Source organism: Odocoileus virginianus, chromosome 3 (assembly GCF_023699985.2).
Source record: "Odocoileus virginianus isolate 20LAN1187 ecotype Illinois chromosome 3, Ovbor_1.2, whole genome shotgun sequence".
NCBI classification, from domain to species: Eukaryota; Metazoa; Chordata; class Mammalia; order Artiodactyla; family Cervidae; genus Odocoileus; species Odocoileus virginianus.
This window is the reverse complement of record NC_069676.1, coordinates 35713049-35728760: the sequence shown is the minus strand read 5'-3', so window position 1 is coordinate 35728760 and position 15712 is coordinate 35713049. Positions and strand designations below refer to the sequence as shown.

The window sequence follows — 15712 nt, the reverse complement described above, 5'->3', positions numbered from 1 at the left end:
TCTCTGCGCAGGTCTCCTAGGCCCAGTTCAACTGCTACCTTCAGAGAATTCTCCCTGATGCCCACATGGCTGGTCCACACCTGCCTCTGTCATGACCTAACTTAGAGCATCACCGGTGTGCATTTCTGCCCAGCCACATTTCCTGCTTCAGAAGCAGAGCAGAGGAATGACTCTAATACATGTGTACGGGCCCTGGGCAAATCATGGAGGTGTCCAGACAAGAGAGACTGGGCAGGTGTTCCCAACAGGAGCTCCTACCCTACTCCACAGGTGGCTCCAAACCCACAGCTGGTGGCCAGGCCGCCTTGGTCTTGGAGGATACTGCCAGCTGGGCCTGCCTCTTCAGCACAGGCAGAGTCAGACCCATACCCTAGTGGGGACCCAAAGGCCACCAGAGCTTGGAGAGGTTACCCCAAGATCAGTCCTGAGGCCTTTAGGCCTTGGTGGAAGGGCAGCCTCCACCAGCCCCACTTCCAACCCCTTCCCACTTCCAGCAGGGCCAGGGAAGCAAGGAGATCCCTGGACCACCAGGGCCAAGAAAGAGGCAGGCAGGGGCAGCTAGCCAGGTTTGTGCTCGGACTGTATTCACACAGAGACACGTGGCAGCTTACATTGGACAAAATGAGTAATAAAAATCGGCCTTAAATATGGAAAACCTGGGACCCTGTATCCCACATTACCGTTAACACTGGGACCAAGAGGGCCATCAGTCTGGGAAGGGCTGGGGCTGGGATGCAGGCACACAGCCTCAGCCTGCCCCCTTCTCTCTCTCTCTCTCTCTCTCACACACACACAGGGAGGGGCGGATTATTGCTGGGCACATGTGTCTGTTTCAAGGGGAGTCTGGAATGTTTGAGGGTTGGTCAGTGACACCCCCACCCCTTCCCTTCCTGTGGCCTGGGCTGGGCTGTTCTGCAAGAGGTGACTCCAGGACAGGGCCCAGCACAAGGGACGAGGTGTCCCGGGAGCTGGAAGGCAGAGGCAGACCCGTCTGGGACAGCCTGGGCAGTGGACTGAGGAGTCCCAGGGGCAGCCCAGTCTCTGGTCACACTTTGGCACAGGCCTAGGGGACCCAGTGGTCCCAGATCCAGCTCTGACAGGCGCTGAGAAGGGACAGTATTGGGCCCCAGAGGTGGCGGCCTAAACCCAGGGCGGCAGCGGCAGGCACGAGTCTCACTCGGAGGTCGGCGGTGGCAAGCACAGTGCTGAGGGCCCAGGGGCCTGGCCTGGCCCAACTTTGCCCATCCAAGCCGGGCCTGAGGTGCCTGGAGTGTGCGGCAGCATCCCTTCTGCCGTCTCCAGGGTGAGTCTTAAGAATGCTCTGGTTGCTATATACATTCATACAAAGACATAAATACAGAAAGCCCCGAGCTCCACAGACAAGAGCTGAAGGGATGCACCTTTGTCCCAGGGGACAGCCCAGGCCTTGACCACTCAGCCAGACCAGGGGCTCCAGGGCAGAGGACACTGGGGACAGCTCCGGCTGTGTCTCCCAGGCCATGACTTGAGTGGACAATGGGGAAGACCACTGTGCAAAACTGTAAACAGCGTTCGCAGTAGCTGCTACCGCCAACCGCCCGGGGGGCCCTCAGGCTGGGGGCTAGAGGCGGGTGGGGAGCTCGAGGCGGGCGGGAAGCTCTTCCTCACTGTCGCTGCAGTTTCCACAGCAGTCCTGCAGGGCAGGGGAGACACGGAGGGAGAAAGGCAGAGCGCGTGCAGTTAGCCACCAGGGCCTTTACCTGGCCCGGCCCTGCCAGGGCCAACCAGGAGCTGACCAGGGCTGTGCTCCATGGAGGGGGTTCCCCACGAGGGGCCCAGAGCAGCAGCTCAGGCTGGACACGTGTGGACACCAGTGCAGAGGCTGCTGGCAATAGGCTGAAGTTAAGTGGGACCAGGTGGATCCCAGGCTCTGCCAGGGCCTTCTATCTGGGGCTGGTGGATGCAGGGCACAGGGAGACAACACGGCTAAGCAAGGCTCGCTGCTTGCAGGTGCCAGGTGCAGGGCACGGCAGGGGAGGGGAAGGGAGGGTAGGGAGCGGGCACCAGACTTCTTTCGCCCACATGTCGCCTCTGCCATGGAAGGGCTGCCTGTGGCTCCCCGGGGCCGGGCAGCAAGGCCAACCCACGGGAAGCCCACACTGCTCACCTCTGGAAAGAGAAAAGAGGCCATGAGCCCAGCCAGGGGTGGGGGACAGGCAGGAATGAGGCCAGAGACCCTGGGCACCACTGACACGACCGGAGGTTGCCCACTCCCCCACATATGGGCACCAGCTCTGCCTCCCACCCGCCGTCCCCAGGAGCTGGGCTGGGGGCCAAGGTAGGACACTGCTGGGGATTACCTGGCGACTGAAGAGTCTCTGCAGCAGTCCCTTTTTGGGGGGTGCTGGCGGCTGGCCCTTCCAGTCTAGGTCTGGGGGAACCGAGCCATCCAGCCCGAAGACGTTCAGCTCCTGGAAGCACTCAGTCTCCACCATCTGCCACAGAACAGGCAGCTGTGAGCGCTGACCCAGAGGTCACCCCCCACCCGAGACCACCCCCCACCAGCCAGGCAGGTCCCCACCTCATTCTGCCAGGGGATGGGCACACTGCCTGTGGCAAATTTCTGGTAGAAGTCCTGGTCAGTGGGCTCTAGCTCCACACCCTTAACTGTGGAGAACTGTTCAATGTCCAGAACATCTTTGCAGTAAATGGCCTGGGGCTGGGGGAACAGAGGCAGTGGTCAGACAGGAAGACCCCACAGGAGACCAACTCAGCCCTGAGCTGGGGCTGGGTGTGCCCTGACCCTTGCAGCTTCCTGGTGCCCCAGTGTTCACAGCAGCACTATTCACAATAGATAACATATGGACACAGTCTAAATGCCTGTCTGATAAATGTCTGATAAAGAAGATGTGGTATGTTTGGGTGTGTGTATATACATAATGGAATATTACTCAGCTATAAAAAAAGAATGAAATAATGCCATTTGCAGCAACATTGATGGACCTACAGATCATCATACTAAGTGAAGTAAGTCATACAAAGATAAATATAGTGACAGCACATGTGGAATCTAGAAAAATAGATTCAAATGAACTTATTTACAAAACAGACATTGAGAACAAACTTACAGTCACCAAAGAGGAAGGGGAGAGGATAAATAAGGAGTTTGGAATTAATATAGTCATATTAGCATGACTATATATTACATAAATAAACAACACAATCATACTATATAGTGTGAGGAGCTATATTCAATACCTTGTAATAAACTACAATGGAAAGAATCTGAAAGAAGTATTTATACACATGGACATAAACACGTACATATATCTTATCTGAATCACCTTGCTCTCTAGCAGAAACTAACACACAATACTGTAAATCAACTTTACTTCAAAAACAAAAGTGCCCCATGCACTTCCTGAGCATGACAGTCCCTTCTGAGGCCCAAGTTTCCCTCTAAACTGGGGATTATTACCCCTCTCTGCTCACGGACTGATGAGGCTGCATAGCTGACCCATGACAGTCCATCAGTCCCCACAGTGCCATATGGAATCAATAATAGCCCCCACCCCTGCCTGTACACAGCTGTCTGGGGGTAACTGGTAAGGGGAGAGCAGGCTGAATCTCAGCTGGCCCCTTCAGCTGGATACCCCATGCAGGGCTTGGAGCTGATGGGTCCCTCTGTCCTGGGATGTCCAATGGCATACTCCATCTCCTTCTGCTTCATAGCCAACAGTCCCTGTGCCCCCAGCCCCCTGCCAGGAGCCCACTTCACTCCAGAAAGCCGCTTCTTTTTTCATCTTTACGTTGTTTTCTAAATCCTAATGTTAAGGATGTCAAAACATCATCATGTAAAATCATACAGCTGCTTTTCAGAAAAGTCAGCAGTTCTCCCAAGGTTAAACATGTTACCATAGGAGCCAGCATTCAACTCCTAGGTATATGTCCCAGAGAAATGAAAACATATGTCCCCACAAAAACTTGTATGTGAATGTTCAAAACAGCATTATTCATCATAGCCCCATAATGAAAACAACCCTAATGTCCATCGATGGATGAATAAACAGAAGGTGCAATATTCATAGACTGGAATATTATTCAGTCATAAAAAAGGGATGCAGGACCAGTAAGAACTACAACACAGGTGAACCTGGAAAACATTATGCAAACTGCAAGAAGCCAGTCACAAAGCACCACATATTATATAATCCGGTTAACATGAAATGTCCAGAACAGGCAAATATAGAGAGAGATAAAGTAGATTAGTGGCTGCTAAGGGGAAGGGGAATGAGGAGTGACTGCTAATGAGTAGGGTGTATTTGGAGGGAAGGGGTGATGAAAATGTTCTAAGATTGATTTTGGTGATGGTTGCATCTTTATGCTAAAAGTCATTTACTTATATGCTTAAAAGAAGTGAGTTGTATGGTATATGAACTCAATAAAGCTGTCAAAAACTGTATCACCATCAAGCACACTTTGCTTCTAAAAAAGTTAAACTCCAGGGCACTGATTTTCAAGATTAACTGAGATGATGTGCAGGGAAGCTGGAGTAAAGTTGAGTGGGACAGCCAGCTCTAAGGCAGGCTGCAGAAGTCAGGCTTGCAGTTCAACTGCCCATGGCAAGGCCAACACCTCGGGGCACTGGTGAGCCCCACCTACAAGATGCAGTCCTCTGGAGGCAGGGGCCTCCCACTCCCACTTCCCAGCTCTATGGCCCCACCACCCGTCCCCACCCCTCAACACTCCTGCTCCACATTCCCTCTTTCCCTGTCCACACTCACTCCAGCCACACTGGCCTCCACTGCTGCTCCACCTCTCAAGGTTGGTCCCTGGACTAGGACCTCAATGCCTGGCTGCTCCTTCCTGGAATGCTCACGCCCCAAATCCTGGCACAGTTCTCTCCTACACATATTTTAGGTTTCTACTGATACTTATCCATCAGCTACTCAGAAGCCATCCTGTCCAAAAATACTCCCACCCCTCCACCACTCCTTCTTCACTTACTGGTTTATTTTTCTGTCTTTCCACTAGACCATGAAGGTAGGACTGTGTCCTACTGACCCTATGAATTCTGAGATCTGGCACATATTGGCACTCAGATATTTTGTTGAATGTGTAAATAATCACATGCATGATTGACAGCCACCAATCTGGCCTGCCCATCCATCACCCTCCTTCTTCCCCTGTGTTCCTGGTGAACTGTCAATCACAGGACTCAGTCCTCTTACACATGAGGTGAGGGCAAGCACATGACTTAATCTTGGCCAATCAGAACCTTCCCTATGACTTTATACTGAGAAGCTTGAATTCAGTGGGAGAACAGTCAACAGGTGACAAGCAGTGACAAGAGGTGGAATCCTGGCAACACACTGTGAAACACTGATGCTGGTCCTTCTGGGACTTCCTGGCCAAATGAACCAAAAAGCTCCATGTTGGGCCTAAGTTTGAATTGGACTTCTCCCACTGAGAATCTGATGACTCCAGGATGTTTCTGCCAGCAGATGCTTAATCCACTGATCAAGCACAGTAAATGAGTGACACTATGCAGAGGGCTGTGTTCTGCTCACGGATGGGAGGTCAGCATTGCCAGGTGTAGGGGGAAGTGGATGTTTTGCCAGTCCAATGGCCTTTCTCCCTGCTGGCAAGGAATCTTGGTTTCCCTTTGGGAGACCAATCTTCCTCACTTGAGTGGCTCGGGTGGGCACGTGGTCCTGATGTGGCTGCTGAGGGGCCTCCAAGTAATCAGGCAATGAACAAAGAGGCACTCTTTGTCTACCAGGGTGGCTGAGTTATTAGGATGAAGGCCTGATACCCGGGGGACAGCTGCCCAAGCGAGAAGCCTGCACACAGCCAGTAGTGGGGAAGAGCAGGAATACAGAATCCTATAGCACTGCTGGAGCCCCGGATCCAGTGTGCCAAAAGCCAGGCCTATTCTGGGGCCTTTCATTTTCAGGAGCCTGGTGAATTATTTGGTTGGTTAACCCACTTGAGTTTTCTAATGCTTGCACCGAGAAGGTCCCAATCAATGCTCCAAGAGGCCCCAGCTCTGCTTGGGCTTGGCCCTGCCTTCAGCAGGAGTGGGTGGCACTCACATCAGGCTTGAAGGGTGGTTCCAGCATGCCAGCTCCCAGCCGCTTGAAGTTCAGCTTCTTGAAGAGGGGGTGCTCCTTCACCTCTTGGGCGCCGCCCCCACCACACCCCAGGCGTTCAGAGGGGTCCTTGCAGAGGAGCTGCAGCAGAGCAGGGGTGGTTAGGGGTGTTAGGGCATCCTTGGGAGAGCTACCCCCAGCCCCAGCCCCGGCTGGTTGGGCCTCCTGCTGGCGGCCGTACCTGGGAGCAGAGTGAGCGGGCCTGTGGGGAGAAATGCTCAGAGTACTCCTCGGGCACCTCCTTTACCAGCCGCTCCACTTCCTCCCGCTTGATCTTCTTTTTCCTCTGCTGGAAGGGCGACTGGCCTGCGATCATCTCATACAAGAGGCAGCCGAGTGCCCACCAGTCCGGGCTAAAGGTGTACCGTTCGTTCTTTACCACCTCTGGGGCTGGGAGGGACAGCAGGAATTAAGACTGGGCAGGAGGCAGAACTGAGCCCTGGGGCCCTGGGAATGCCCAGCTCGCACGTCAAGCCCAGGGATCAGTTCTAACACCCACTGGCACCAACCAGCCAGGCAGCCTGGTGGGGACCGAAGGGAGTAGGGCAGCTCACAGCCCACCAGGAGGAGCTGGTATGGCCCTGCAGGATGGGCTGGGGGTGGGGGGTCAGGTCTTCTGAGCTTTCAAGAGAAGTCAGAAACCATGTTTTTAACGTGAAGCCATCTGGGTTATCAAATGCTGGTGACCACGTCAATTGTTTGAAAAACAATTTGATTTAAACACAGATGGAGGCCAAATGAGACCCAGTGTGGCTACCAGTTTGCAACCTCTAGCTTCAATGTCAAAGAGAGGAAAGGAGATGGCAGCTCATTTGCTGGGTGTCTACTGCCTGCTAGAGCGGGCAGGTGGGGGGGTACTTCTACTGCCTCTTCATCTTCAGGGCAGCCCTGAGAGCAGGCTGCAGTCAGGGAAAGTGAGGCCGAGAGAAGCAGAGTGTGGCCCTTGGACACATAAGGAGATGGTGGAGCGCGTAGCTGGAGCTCTGTCTACTGTGTCAAGTGCTCTCAAGGGGAATTCAGGGCCTCATCATGGCCCCGACCGTAGATGGGCACTCCCTCTCCTATCACGGACAGGTTGGGGCAGTGGAGGACCAGGGCTATGGAAAGCTGGTGTGAGGCCCTTGTCTTTCCCTGGTGGCCACCTTCAGACCCAGTCGGTAGGAGGGGCTCAATGACTATGCCAGTGCATGAACGCTGTGGACTCACAGTGTGTGGGGCCCTGGCTGAGTCTTGGTCCCCTCATCTATAACAGAGGAACATCAGCTCTTTCTGTTCCGTGAGGTACAGGAGATTTCCCAACAGAAGTGGTGGGACTGGACACATGACAACAAGAGGACCCAAGTGGCTGGTGGGTCAGGGGGAAGGCGGACTCACCCATGTAGCCCACGGTGCCCACACGGCCTTTGATCGTCTGGCCTTCGGGTACGTGCACAGCCAGCCCCAGGTCAGAGATGCGGATGTGACCTGAATGTGGGTGGAGAAGCAGGGAGGCCCATTAGGCAGATGGGCACACCTCTCCCATCCTTCCCCCGCCCCTAGGGACCCCTCACCCACCATGGTCATCTAGGAGGATGTTCTCTGGCTTTAGGTCCCTGTAAGGAGAGAATGGCAGGGTCAGACGCTGCTCAGTGGGCCAGCCAGCCAATGGGGCCACCCCCTGCTGCTGTGCTTAGTCGCTTGGTCATGTCTGACTCTTTGCGACCCCATGGACTGTAGCCCGCCAGGCTCCTCTGTCCATGGGATTCTCCAGGCAAGAATACTGGAGTGGGTTGCCATGCCCTCCTCCACGGGATCTTCTCAACCCAGGGATTGAACCCAGGTTTCCCACATTGCAGGAGGATTCTTTACCAGATGAGCTACCCGGGAAGCCTGAAATCATTACTAGTAATAGTACTAGGCAGAGCTCCCCACCGCCGTGTTCTGTGTATTTTCCAGCATAATCTCATTCATTCTCTACAAGTTGCGAGGCAGGAATTAGGATCTTTGCCTCCCAGAAAAAAAAAAATGGTGTTGTGGGCAGGGAATTGACTGGCCAAGGCCACATAGGGGTGACAGTGCTGGGATTCACACATGGGTTAACCAGACCCCAGAGCCTGGGTTCTGAGCCATGCTGAGCCTAGTAGCCTAGTGAGCGTGGGTGAGTGTGGAGCCCAAGCTAAGGTCCAACAGACTTGTGCCCGCAACAGTGGTGCCAGCACCCCAACATCCCTCTGCAGCCTCTACCCCAGCCTAGCTGCGGCCCCTGGCCGGGAGGGCCATGCCCCTGCACCTGTACACAATACGTTCCCGGTGCAGGTCCTCCAGGCCACAGCAGATCTCTGCCGCATAGAAGACAGCCCGAGCCTCAGGGAAGCCAGCCTGGCCCATGTGGTAGATGTGGAACTTGAGGTCACCTCCGTTCATCAGCGTCAGCACCAGGCAGAGTGCATCCTTGGTCTCATAGGCATAGGCCAAGCTCACCTGTGACCAAGGGGACACGACCCCTGAAGCAGAGGTTGTGGGATGCCTGGTGGCGGGGCTAGTGCCAGCCACCCAAAAACTATTCTTAGTGGCATTCCCTGGGGCCATCCTGCTTCCCAGGCCGGGTGTCAACATCCCAAACCCGCCCCTCCCAGGCATCTCTGAGGGCAGGAGAGGTATCGGTGCCTGGAGGGGACGGGTCAGGGAGGGAAGAGGTCTTAGTCCAGTGAGTGGGGAGGGCCAGTGTGGCCGCGGGGGAAAGGAGGGGTCTCCTGTCTGTACTTACTACAAACCTACTGTTCACTTTCTCCAGGATCTGCTTCTCATTGAGTGCCATGGCTTCCCCTTTCCGCTTTTTGATCCGCTTCTTCTCCAGCTTCTTGCAGGCATACATCTTGCCTGTGGCCCGCACCTGGCAGGCGCATACCTGTAGCCAGGATAGATGGGGCAAATGGGGACCAGCTGTGGCCTTCCTGGGGGTTACAGGCTCAGAGAGGGTAAAGGGATGGTCAGGGTCCCCTCTACCCCACCTCTGCACTCTGCTGGGCTCTGGCCTGGCCACTCACCTCCCCAAAGCCGCCTTTGCCCAGGACTCGGTACTGCCTGAAGGTGTTTTTGGTCACTGGCTGCCTGTGGACAAGGGGTTGGGAAGCAAACACTAGCTGAGCAGGGGCCTGAGACCCATGAGAACCCCTTCAACCCGGCCCACCTGGGGCCAGCCTTCAAGGAGCTCACCTTTCCAGCCACTTCCACTGCAGAAAACGGTTGAAGTAGATGCTGTCGAGGTAGTCGGCAAAAGGGGCCACGCTCAGGTACTCGTGGGTCAACCTGTCGAGAAGGCCCAACCTCTGGTCAGCACCTGACACCCCCCTATTCTCCCCTCGATGGCCCAGGCCCCCTGTTATGTGTATGCTCAGCCTAAAAGGCAGAATCCTTGGCCAACCCTCCTGCTAGCCCACCTGCAGGGGAGATGGATATCCGATGCTAAAGCCCAGGATGCCACAGAGAGGGGAGGCAACCTGATCAGGGTCACAGAGCAGGGGCAAGGCTGGGGTGAGACAGTGAGTTTGCTCACCACCTGCTGCACTGTTTATAGCCCTCTGGGTCTGCAGAAACCCCCTCCTCAGGACACAGTTCTCAGCCTGAGGGCAGGGAGAGGCTTACCGAGTAAGCTCCTGGAAGAGGTCTTTGCAGGGTCCCTCCTCCAGCCGCTGGGCACAGTTTGTCACCAGTTGCCGGGGGACCTCGGGGATGAGGTCAGGACCCTGGGGACAGGCCACAGACAGGTCAATGCAGGGACCTGCCCACCATCAGGGCAGAGATCTCGGGTTTGTGCTGGGTGGCCAGGGGTGCACAGCCTGCTTAGTGGCTGAATTTTCTGCAGCTCTCCTTGAGGCATGGTGAAGCAGAGCTGCTGGGCCCAGTGCCCTGGCCCACCCTCCTGGGCTCCCTGCCCACAGTGCCGCCTGGTGAGCCTGGAGTAGCTCCAGGGGCACTCTCTGCACAGGCAGTGGTCATTCCTCTCACCATCACTGAGCTCTGTCCACTACCCTCATCCCTGCACCAGTGCTAACTCACCGTGTGGCTCAGAAAATTCTGCATGAGCCGCAGCCCACACGCCTTCCGCTTCTCATCAGGGGTCACTTCATACTCGGCCTGCGGGGGTGGTGGGGGAAGGCAGAGAAGGCTTGGGGTTTGGATGGAGTAACAGGTGTGAGGAGACGGGACACATATGTGGCCTGGGACCTCTGCCCACCCTCGGTGTGGGGCTGGGCTGCACTCACCACCCCATCCAGGAAGGCAATGCAGCGAGTCAGCTCAGGCCTCGTGGCGCAGAACTCTCGGAACAGCAGGCGCCCAATGGGCTGCCGCTCACACAGGCTGTGGTAGTCACGCTCTGCAGGCAGAGGTGGGAGCTGCTGGATTCCTGGATTTGGAGCCTGCCGGCCAGGCACTCCTGTCCGCACCGCCAGGCCCGGAGCCCCCGCCAACAGCTTCCAGCCCTGCAGTATGGCAGCCACTGTCTCCTTTAGAACCCTCGCCACCGCACTGACGCAACACCACTGTTACTGCCATTGGGAGGCTGAGTAATTAGCCCAAGGTCACACAAGCAGGAGTGTGGCTCCAGAGCTGGGGTCCTCACTTCCGGCTGCTGACTTCCGGTTCACACTACTTGTACATACGTCATGGTTGGGGCTGGGTGTGGTCTGTGTGGTTCCGGCCCGGCTCTGGCCCAGCCCACACCTGCTGCCTGCCTGGCGAAAGTGTGGGAGGAAGCTGTGGCTTCCGGCAAGTTCGAGGCTAGGCCTCCTTCCCAGCAGTGGAAGCAGCCATGGTGTACTCCTGGCTCACGTGCAGGCCGTCAGAGGGGGCTTGGGCCCTGCTGGTCAAGGCCCTGTTGGGCACCCCCAGGGCCAGGCTGGGTAGGGCTGCGCACAGGCCTGGGTTCCGCCACCCCACCGCCCCAGACGGTCAGTGTGTGAGCTGACTCCAGCCCCCTCTGCACATTCTGCTCTGTCCTCCGAGCCCTGCTTACCCGAGGCCTGGTCCTCCCTTCTGCAGCTTCCCTCAGACCGCCCCCAAAACTGACTTGGGGCTTCTCCCCCCACCTCCCCCCACCGCCCGCTGCTGCCCTGTGTGCTCTCTGCCCTCCACCCAGCCTGGACCCAGGAACTGAAACTCAGCTGGGTGGTGCAGCCTCCATCTCTCTGCTCCCCGAAACCCCTACAACCTTCTGCCCGGAGGCTAGGTCTCAGGGGAGGCTCCCCTGGCACACCAGGACTCTCTTGCCTCTGTACCCCACCCCACCCCACGGTCTCAACCACGGCCTCACCGAGGCTGAGCCGCAGCTCTTCGCACTGGCTGATATGGGGGAACTGTAGCATCTGCCGCCATTTCTTGCTTTTGCCTTTACGATTCCCGCCGCCACCTGTGGAAGCAAACAGGCACTAGTTCTTGAGTCCTGCCATTGCCGGCCTCCCTGCAACCCTCAGCGTGGTCCAGAGGCTTTCAGGGTCCAGCCTAGGCCCAGTCCACTCTGAGAGGCCCCGTGGGCCTTCCTTCTGCCTGCAACATGCTCTTGCTGGGTTTCAGGACACACATGGGCCCCAGGCCCTCCTGCTAGGGGCTCCTAGGCTGGAAGAGCCAAGAAGGGATGGAACAACCAAGAAGAGCATGAGGCCAGGCCACAGCGGGGGCAGTGGGGTTTCCAATTAGCTTCAGCAAGCCTCAGCTGCTTCCAAGCAGGTAGGAGTTTCCCTCCCAAGTGAAGAGAAGGACACAATAGTCGGGGGAACTGTGTTAAGTCCAGGCCCAGAAGCGAGACGTCCTGGGACATGCCTGAGAGATGGCAGAGGGCAGCTGAGTCACGAGGGAGCTCCAGGCTCCTATGACGGGACCCTGCATCAGAGGCAAAAGAGCTGGTGGCAGGAGGCCTGGCACTCAGAGTTCTTACTCCTACTTTCCTGGTCCTGACACCCACCTCATTTTACCTAGCTGATCCCTCATCTGCAGCCGCTGGGCAGCAGCTCAAATGCCTGCAGAATCAGACAGGTGCGGTAAATAGGGACCAGATCGGAGACAACAGTGAGTGGTGGGGAGTGTGGGAACCGGACCCCTCAAACAGAGACAGCTGCAGCACAACTGCAGCTGACTGCCTGATTCTGACTAGGCAGGAATGCCGGCTCAGTGTGGCCAACTCTTCAGGCTTTTCAAAGTCAGCCGAGAATCTGGACTGTTACACGAAATACTGGTTCCTGTATTATAAAAAAAAAAAAAAAACCACTGCAGCCAAATACATAAAACATGTTAGAAAGCTAGACAGGTGTGGCCTGTGGGTCATGAGGTTGAACATGGTGGAAGGGGCCTGAGTCTTGGCATCTTACAGATTTGGGTTTGAATTGGCCCTTTACACTTCAGACTGTAACTTGCTCTCCTGTGTGTTAGTCGCTCAGTCGTGTCCAACTCTTTGTGACCCCTTGATCTGTCCATGGAATTCTCTAGGCAAGAATACTGGAGTGGGTTGCTATTCCCTTCTCCAGGAGATCTTCCCAACCCAGGAATCAAACCTAGGTCTCCTGCATTGCAGGCAGATTCTTTACCAGCTGAGCTACCAGGGAAGCCCCTAACTTGCTCTCTAGGAACCTCAGTTTCTCCATGTGGACTTCAGGTCCTCCAGAAGTATTGTGAGGATGACTAACAGAGTCTGTGTCCAGTACTCAGTAGTGCTGTGGCAAGGGGTGGGTCCCAGCTCCAACAAGTCAGTGGCAATCTCCGGCCATCACTTTCTCTCACCTGGCCTGAGTTTCCCCTATGGCTTATGCAGCTTTGTTTCTGTCTAGCCTGGTTGAAGGCAGGTAGGAGGGGCCGCCTTCCAGGGAGGGGGCAAGGCTGGGTCCTCTAGTGGGCTGCCTGACCTAAGCTGCCTAGAGGAGGAAGTGTTGCAGGGTACCCCATTGGGAAACCTGGTAGCAGCCCTCCCACAGCCTGAACCCAGCACACCCCATAGTCATTGCTCCATTGTGAGTGAGCAACAGACCCCCACCGTCAACCTAGGGCAAGGCCTCCCCAGAAGGGGAACTCCTCCCCCACCCCCGCAAGTCCCTCACCCAACCCTCCATCCGCCTGCTACCCCCACCAGTTACTTCCTCCTCCCCCTCCTCTCAGCCACATCAAGGCAGCAGCAAAGAGTCACATGCAAATATCCTGTCCTGGAACTGCCACCAGAGTCAGCGGGGCTCCTCCCACCCCCACCCCAGCCTGGACCCTTTCCCATGTCTCTGGGGGTCTGGGGAAGGGAGGAGGATTAAGTGAGGGTTCACACCCCCCAATGCTGTCCCACTTCATCCTCACAGCAACTCTGACAGAACTGGCTCAATTTTATGAGAAAGCTGAAGCCCTGAAATGGGGAATCAATTTGTCCAAGATTACAAAGCCTGGAGGTCCCAGAGGCAGGATTCGAACCCAGCTTTCATAGGACCACAGGCCAAGCTCTTTTCCAAACCCAAACAAGCCCGGCATCTATCAGGTGTCAACTGAATACATGCAATCCCAAATCACTCAGGGCCTCAGATCACTTGGGAAACTGGCAAAAACCTAGGGCCAAGCTGTCAATCAGCTCAAGAAGGGATTCCAATGCACTCAGTCTATAGACCAGGGTTCAGAACTCAGTGACAACTGGGATTTCCTTTAGTTTTCAATGTCCCATCCTCAACCATGCCACAAAAAGAGTTACTGAAGTTCAGAGAGAGAAGACTTGTCTAGAGTCATCCAGGTGGGAGGGACAGGGCCAGGTTGGAGTAAGGATTCTCCAGCGAAGGAACTGGTCCTAGTCTGGTCATAACCTCCTATGCCTCGCCAATGGCCTAAGGAAGACTGTCAGAAGGTGCCTATATCCTCTGGCCAGGCAAGGCAGTGTTCTCAGCAGGCCTGAGGCCTGAACTGGCTACAGCCCTATGGAGGGAGGCCTGGCCAGGCTCTCCCCTCCCCTCCTCCCTGGCTGGCTGGATGACGAGGCAGAACAGAATCGGCAGATGCCCCCAGAGGCTGGGAGGAAGGCCTAGCCCCAGGACTCAATAAGGGACAGGAGATAACGAAGGCTCTGGGCACCGAGGACCCAGCCTGCCATGCCCATTTCCAGGCAGCACCTCCCCGGGGTCAACATGCATAGGGCAGGCAGGGGGCACCATATGCTGTGCCAGAAAGCATCTGTTTCCTACAGGCTGCACCAGGGACATGCTGTGTCCTAGGCCTGAGTCAACCCATCTTGCTGGGTCCTGGGGGCCAGTTCCTGACCTGAGCCTCAGTTTCCCATTGGTAAAAGAGGTCAGGGAGGCAATGCAGATGGCTCTACCTGCCTGAAAGCCCAGCAAAGAGTCCTGACCTCCCTGCCCTAGCGTTTCAAAGAGAAATGTCTTCTTCTTTACTGGTCCCCAGCACCCTGGACAGGACAGGGTACAGAGTAGGTGTTTGGTGATTATGTACTGAGGTGAACAATGGCAGGTGAGGGGCAGACGGGGTCTGGTCCTTATACATCCCCAGGGCCCCAGGGCCCTCATAGAGCAGGTGTCCGGTAACATAGGCACTCAGTAACACCAGGTTCACTAGACAGGCTCCCTCTGCCAGGCCTTGCACTTAACAGTCCTACCAGCCTGGCATGCTCCCTTCCTTCAAAACTCAGCTTCCAGTTATTTCTGTGCCATCTGCCCCACTAGTCCTGAGGGCAGAAACTGTTACCCATTCCCCTCTGTCCCCAGTGTCCTGAAGTTCCAAGCAAGTGGCAGTCATGCAGGTAGCATAAATGACCAGCAGTTTCCCCGCCTCAGGTGGGCTCTGCTACGGCAGAGCCTCGGTTAATTCATTCTCCAAACCTTTTACCCTGCACCAACTTTGTGCCGGCCAAGGCTGGGCGCAACCCAGGCTGAATCTGGGCCCGGGCACGTGGGGTAGGCTGGCTGCCCCTTCCCCTTCCTGAGGCATCTTCTTAACCTCTCACCTGGGAGAGGCCTCAGAGAGGCTCTCCCGGGGCTGAGGTCCCACCCTTCCCTCTTCCTTCCTGTCTCCTTCTCATACCCTCTCACCACCACCACCACCCTACTCGCCGCGAGGGCGGCGGCCTGACCCCCGCCCCTTCCTGGGCTCCGGCTCCAGGAGGGCAGGTGCGGAGGAAAAGGACCACGGGCCGGAAGCGCTCGTGTCCGCGAGAGGTGCGGGGCATGCAGCTAACTGTCCTAGGGGATCGGGCGGCTGAGACACCCCGCCGAGCTCGGAGGCCGCGCGCCCGCTTTCTCTGCACCCGACAGCCTCACCTTCCCGGGCCTTGAGTAGCACCGTGTTCGCTACGATGTTCTCGAGCTCCATGGGCTGCGGCGCCGCCGGGCCCGCCGGGCCGCGCCGCCGGCTAGGACTGCGCGAGGGGGCCGGGGCCGGATGGCGATCGGCGCGGCTCGGATCGGCTCGCAGTGACCGCACCGCGGCCTCCGGGGCCTCCCGGGCCGCCGCCGCCGCCCGCCGCTCACTCTCCGCCCCCTCCCGGGGGCCACCCGGGCTCCTGCACGCCCCGCCCCGGCCCGCCTTCTGTTTACTTTACTTGGCCAATAACTAGGCGAGCGCTCCCCGCGCCG

General features: G+C 56.7%; 1 protein-coding gene across 5 annotated transcripts; it reads right to left on the bottom strand.

The window, feature by feature from the left end:
- Nucleotides 1-563: 563 nt before the first annotated feature.
- Nucleotides 564-15614, bottom strand: GRK6 (G protein-coupled receptor kinase 6). Of its 5 annotated transcripts, XM_070465159.1 has the most exons (17): nucleotides 15398-15613; nucleotides 11425-11520; nucleotides 10376-10488; nucleotides 10170-10247; nucleotides 9756-9856; nucleotides 9327-9419; nucleotides 9158-9221; nucleotides 8878-9018; nucleotides 8401-8591; nucleotides 7686-7723; nucleotides 7506-7595; nucleotides 6313-6521; nucleotides 6075-6212; nucleotides 2561-2698; nucleotides 2340-2474; nucleotides 2147-2148; nucleotides 564-1672 (listed from the first exon to the last, which is right to left on the bottom strand). In XM_070465159.1, the coding sequence occupies exons 1-17, from the start codon at nucleotides 15447-15449 to the stop codon at nucleotides 1564-1566; spliced, it is 1788 nt and encodes a 595-aa protein (XP_070321260.1). In that variant the 5' UTR covers nucleotides 15450-15613; the 3' UTR covers nucleotides 564-1563. The 5 variants fall into 5 exon arrangements, with proteins under 5 accessions (XP_070321260.1, XP_020729631.2, XP_070321258.1 ...); XM_020873972.2 differs by lacking the exon at nucleotides 2147-2148; XM_020873974.2 differs by lacking the exon at nucleotides 564-1672 and having other exon boundaries at nucleotides 1720-2148.
- Between the last annotated feature and the right edge of the window lie 98 nt (nucleotides 15615-15712).

What these genes read in the sequence shown, in the direction of transcription:
- GRK6 (XM_070465159.1), bottom strand. Translation starts at nt 15,449, where the DNA reads ATGGAGCTCGAGAACATCGTAGCGAACACGGTGCTACTCAAGGCCCGG. An exon ending in GGGCACCGTGGGCTACATGG is followed by an intron (nt 6,522 to 7,505) that starts GTGAGTCCGCCT and finishes TGTCCCTCCCAG; the next exon opens with CCCCAGAGGTGGTAAAGAAC. An exon ending in CCCGCTCACTCTGCTCCCAG is followed by an intron (nt 6,213 to 6,312) that starts GTACGGCCGCCA and finishes GCTCTGCTGCAG; the next exon opens with CTCCTCTGCAAGGACCCCTC.